At 39.7% G+C, this 6,000-nt stretch overlaps 1 protein-coding gene across 11 annotated transcripts in view; it reads left to right on the top strand.

Annotated features, from left to right (window-relative positions):
• Positions 1–300: 300 nt before the first annotated feature.
• ncam1b (neural cell adhesion molecule 1b) overlaps positions 301–6,000 on the top strand; it is a 72,270-nt gene continuing 66,570 nt past the window's right edge. For 3 of the 11 annotated variants that reach the window (XM_065959948.1, XM_065959949.1, XM_065959952.1), the window contains exon 1: positions 301–587. In XM_065959948.1, coding sequence (XP_065816020.1) covers positions 536–587 — 52 coding nt within the window. In that variant the 5' untranslated portion in view covers positions 301–535. The remainder of the gene's footprint in view (positions 588–6,000) is intronic. The other 8 variants (XM_065959951.1, XM_020655051.2, XM_065959947.1 and 5 more) reach the window with 4 other exon arrangements.

Genomic DNA, 6,000 nt, shown 5'->3' with positions numbered 1-6,000 from the left:
TTATCCTCATGAGGTGTTGACACCATGAACCGTTTTAAATGGCTAAATATTTGTGACACAAAAAAAACAGCGTTAGCCTATCTTTCTTGAGCTAGTACATGGCGAATTTCATTTTTGAGTGCTTTAAAAAATATGATATAATATAAAACATTAAAACGAACTATCAATTAGTTGTCTGCATTATCAGATGTGTGGTGGGGATTTCCCAATGACACTGTTTGCCTTTTGAGATCCGCGCACTATTTCGCCTGCGCGGATTAATCCACGTGTGTGAGAAGGCTCTGCTTGTCAGTCAGACTTTGAACAGAGCACTGGCGCTCATCGTCTCTGCTAATCTCTGAGCCGCTGCCTGTCATCAGCGACGTTGCTGCTGCTGTTCCTGCTGACAGTTATCACCGACCAGCTCAGATTTCTACGTAGATTAGGATGAACAGTTACTAAGAGAAAACAGGCAGGAAACCCGAGGGCAGCACCGCAGGGACCGAGCGGAGAATAGACGCTAGCTTCGCCGTTTATCGTTTACTCGGGAGTTGCGATGGTCCAGTCAAGGGATATTTTTCTAGCCTTGCTTCTCGTGGGCTGTACAGGTAAGAATCTTAATAATTCAACTCTCATTCGCTTTCTTTTAACCACACATGTTAATATATGTATATATTTTTTCCCCCCTTAATTTAATTTCCCTGCCCTTTATTAGTGGTCAGGCATCCCCTCTCCTCCCTGGTCAACCCCCCTCCCTCCGCCCGTACGCGCTCCTTGTAGCAGGTGCAACGGTAACGGTACTGCGACTGCTGCTAATTAGCTTACAGCCGACGACGCGAGGTGGTGGTGGGGGGGGGGGGGGGGGGGGGGGCGTGTGTTTTAAAGTAAAGACAGCTTGCTGCTAATGTGTCAGTCAGGGTACCATTTTCTCCGGACACTCAAGCATCCAGTGCACCGCATAACGACGCTCCTTGCGTGACCAGACTGTGCGCTGACTTGGTGTTGTAGTACATTAAATAAAACATGATGCTGCTCAGTTAAGGACGAGGTATTTTTAAAATTGGGTGTTAATGAGGCCGTTCGTATGGAATTTGTGTTTTTGTCCTGTTGCAGTCGTGTATTTGGTCTCATCTTGGCTGGGACGTGTGTTGTTGTTGACGGGGGAGTGATTCTGTGCTCCCTACACACATACACACACATATATACACACGCATACACACACCTACACACACAGCCTCCTGGGGTTTAGTCACGGTCTCCCTGTTAAAGGTACATTGTGCACAAAAAAATATAACACGTGGTATTTTGAAGTGTAACCTTTTAATGACTTCATGTGCAATTGTATTAAAGAGGAGCCTTTGACAGATTGATGCTTTCTTGCAAAAGAATATATGCTGGGCTTTTTTTCCCCCTGGACTGTGTTGGTTTATTGTGTGTGTCTGGCACACTGATACACAGCAAGCACAACTTCTACTCTGAATCATCTGTTACGTAATCTGATACCACGATAAAGGCTTTGTAACGAGATCCTCTAAGTTGGTAAAAAAAAAAAAATGTGTCCTTATGTAAGTCCAAATGTGGGGGAGGTGTGTCAAATTATATTTTTGATAGCCATTGCGCGCCCTTTAAAAAAAAAAATAAAAAAAATGGTGAATTCAGTCATTTGACATGTGATCATGCTTGGAGTAGTCCTCTCAGTTATGGCTCTGGCTTTTTGTGGGATAGCCTTTTAATCCTTTATGTACAATCCAATTTGTGCAGGGGTGTTCCTCAGGCAGGAGAAGGAGTGGAGCCCTCACTGCATTGTAATGATAATGCAGTTTCTTTTGGGTTTAATAGAACATTTTATGTAGAAATGTCAATTTACAAGACCCTTATGATTTGATTCAGTCTATTCTTCTGCTGTAATTTCTTATAGGCCTATTGAATTGATGCATTTGAAATGCACTTGTTATTTTGTCCCATGATCTGCACTCAACCAAACTACTATTTATAGAGCTCAGAATTGTTTCTTGTTTCTTGAAGATTTAAAATTCATTGATAACTTTTGAATCACTATGGCCTCTGTGAATCCCCATTGTGTTTGAGAGGGACTGTCTGTCAAAGTTAAAGTTTGTAATCTTTTTTTCAGAGCAACTGCAGAGAGAACACGTGTTAACACTCTTAAGTAGAGGAAACTTTTGGGCAGATATTGTGACAAGAAAGTTGAAGCATGTGACTTTAAATGACCAATATTCAATTTTGTGTAACCAAAAACATGAAAACATTTTATTCGCTATCTTTTTTTATCGAGAATTTTGATTGAGTATATAATCAGTGGTACATTTGTAGTTGGAAAATGTATATGTCCATAATGGACAAATGTCAACTTGGGCTTTAGAAAACATTGATTGACATTTTGCCCATCATTCCATAGACCTAAAAACCAATATAGTGTTTAAGGAGAAACTTGCAGCTTAAGTGACATGAAAATAATGATGATATGCAGACAGTCATATCAGTTATAATAGACACTGGAACAAATAGTGTTAACCATTATACATCATAAACATGGATATAACTGAGATAAGACTGCATAATTCCTGTGTTGTTGAGTCCACAGCACATCATCCCCATTTTGTTGTTATATAAAGCAGTCTACCTTTCATAAACGGATCATTCTTTTTCTCATCATTTATTTCCCCCCTCACTGAACCATAAATACTTGTCCTGTTTTCCTTTACTTAATCCAAATATGTCGTGGTAGTAATATTCTGCACAGATGTCCATAATAGATCATTTTTTTAAATTTATGTTTAGATAAATGGAAATGAAAGAAGTCTTTTAATAGATGGTGTATAATTGAACTGAGATTAGGAGGGATTAACTATCTCTCTCCTCTCTGGTGGCTGCATGCTGTTGAGCCCCTTGACATAATTATTAATTGATACTCCTTAAAACTGACAACTTGAATTTGAGAGAATTTCCAAACTGCCTCTGACAAAAAGAAAATGTAACCTCCTGAAATCAAAGTAAAACATATGAAGTAAACCTGTGAAAGGTGAGGGATAAATTCCAATGTCCTCAGCCTTTATGATAAATGTCATCTCACCCTTTGGCTCTCTTAAACAGCAAAGCATGGCTCTCTTGTTTACAGTAAGATTGTTTCACTTAGTGTGTGTTACATCATCAGTCAGGTCATGTGGCCATGATGACGTAGCTTAATGCTGCTCCACTTACAGAGCAAGATGGAAGCGTGGTTGACCGCAGGGCAACCAGAGAGATTCTTTAAATCTCAGTATGCCTCATGAGGATGCCAAAACCATGACTGCAAGTAGGATTTAAGATAGCTATATTTTCTGAACAGAGATGGAAATAGTGTGCAAATCTAGTATGTAAGGTGCAGCAACAGCCAATCGGTTTACATAATTCAAAAGCTTTAATAAGTGCTGAGCCATTTACCATTTGTCCTGAGTCTAATAAGACCAGTACTGTCTCAATTCAAAAATGCCCAACTTAGATAAGCCTCAATGAAAATGAGAAAATTATTTGGGCTGCTGCTAATATTATTTTCAAGGATTGTTGAACTCCCTTTTTTAAGTGTCTGGTTTAAATAAGTCTTTACATGACTATAAATTATTTTCTCTTTCCGCAAATTACTTTCCTCAAATGGTTACTTCTACAAACTCAAGATTGGCGTTTAATCAAACAAATACTTGACTTTTTCTCCCTATTTACAAGTCAGACAACTACTTTGTGTTGGTCACTTTATCCTTTCAGCACTACAAATCAGAATGGCTTGGCATGTTAACAGGCTGCACTTTGTGCTCTGTATTAGACCAACAATTCAAAATATTGAATAGAAAGTCTGAGTGTTGATGTGGGAATCAGGAGTAATCTGTTATAAACCAAAGCAGCAACCGTGATGATTCTGTCAAGTGGATTTGTACAAACTTGACTGCGAGCGTCGAGCAGCACTCTGTGAAATCGTATTAAAAGGAGACAGACACACGCACGTTCGGGGAAAGGTCCATTAGGGAAAATCCTGCCAAAGCAGGTACAAGGCTAGGCCTAGTGGATTTTTTTTCTTTGTCTTTCTGTGATTTTTGTTTTGTCTTATCAAATAACTGAAGCTGCCAAGAAGAGAGTATGTGCTGACAGGCTGCTGCTAAGCTTTAAGGGCTGTTTATTGAACCAGAATGTGTTTCAGAATGGAACTGACGATGGGAAAAGAAAACTACTGGATTTGGACACAGTTTATGGGAAACAACTGTCAGCCATGAATGCTTTAGGTATTGTTTCTAGTAGATTCAACAAATTCATATTTTATCTTAACCGTGAAACAGTCAGAGAAAACCCCTTTAGATCAGACTGTAGTTTTCAAGCTCCAATAGCTCTTGCACATCTATATATTTTTTTTATCTCACTGACGCCAGTGTTTTCTTGCAGTATTCGGACAGAGAAGCAAGAGAGAGGATGGTTTTGTTGTAGCTAGGACTGCTTGGCTCCTTAGTGATGGGGAGTGGATCAGACAGATCCAGGTCTGAGAGACTTGAGAGGAGATGCATTGCCTAAGGACGGTTAAAAGATGACATTACACGTGCACGTGACCCCGTGAAGTACTGTGGGAGGAACATAAACATCCTCTCCTGAGGGTTTTTCACAGAATAGGCGCAGGCTGTGGGTTTATTAGCTGTTTTTTGCAGAGATCATCATCTGTTGTGGTAGCCTCATTATGCCTTTCCTGTGAGGAAGCTTTTTTTTATGAGGGGTTTTTGTAGGATTAATATTAATCAGGCTTAATTTAAGAGTACCAAACAGGTTCAACTCAGAAGCACTTAAAAAGAGGCTTGGGAGATGACTCTGTGGTGTATCTTGTTACAACTGTTTGCAGTCCTATACTTGCTTATAGCACAGTACAAATTTAGGTCTTTGAGCTATCAGGAAATGAAGATAGTTTGTCCTTGTCATTCATCAAATTAAAGAAAAAAGAGGTCAGCACTGTGAGCATTGGATCCCTGTGGACGTGTAACCCTAGATTGTCAAACCTTTAGAGAGCTAAATGGACTCTCTCAACTTTGAAACTTTAGCTCCGTCAAACAAGAGAAACCGATGACAGGCTGTTGCAGTCTAACGTTTTGTGCAGTGTCAAGAAGTTGAGGTCTTATAATAATTACTTTGTAAAGAGCTCAGTTTGATTTGGACTACAATATTTGGCACCTCATGGTACCCATGTCCTGCTTTCAGTAATATCCACCTGACTCCACCTGACTGTTTCTGTTTCTCATTTTCCATGATCATTAATGTGTGTGTAGGAATGCCCGACCCTCTTATATGTTATATTTATGTCATATATGTTTATTCTCTGCAAAAAAAAACACCTGCAATGAGACAACAAATTAACTATAAACCCCCAAGTATTAGTAGTAGTTGAAGTCTTTTGTAGAGAAAGCTTAAAGGTTTCTGTAATTTAAATGTTACATTAGGCCCATGCAGAGACCTTTAGAGGGGCAGGTGCAGTGAAAATAGGGGCACGCACATGAAACTACATCAACAGAAAATAGTCGATAAATTGATAGGTCGGTCGAAATACAGTTAATTGCAAACTACTTTGGTAAATTATGATTTTCAAATGTTTTTAATTCCTATTATTTTTACATATCATTTCCTCTATTAAGATGCCAAATAAACAATTAAAAGGGAACATTAGAAGATTATTATGGAACATAATTTATCGTAAAGAAAGGTTATGTGGGCGTGATGGTGTTGACAGTGACTAATCATAAGAGGGACAGAGCCAGCCTTGGTCCCCGCATCCAAATGTCTAAACTTTTTGCTCCGTGCGAGCACAACTTCACCTCGAGCGAGCAGAGCCTCACCTCTAGGGAAGAGAGAGAGAGCAGCTGCAGTCCCACGCTTGCATAGCAGACAGTGAAATTCTTTGCCCTCACCTGTGTTGTATTTCTCCCTCGCAGCTGCCACTCAGCTCTCTGTTGTCTGTTGATGAATTCATGTGCAAGGTTGTTGAATTCGTGCGCGAAG

Source organism: Labrus bergylta, chromosome 11 (assembly GCF_963930695.1).
Source record: "Labrus bergylta chromosome 11, fLabBer1.1, whole genome shotgun sequence".
Classification (NCBI taxonomy): Eukaryota; Metazoa; Chordata; class Actinopteri; order Labriformes; family Labridae; genus Labrus; species Labrus bergylta.
Note: the sequence above shows the minus strand (reverse complement) of the source record. Positions and strands in the feature narration are given on the sequence as shown.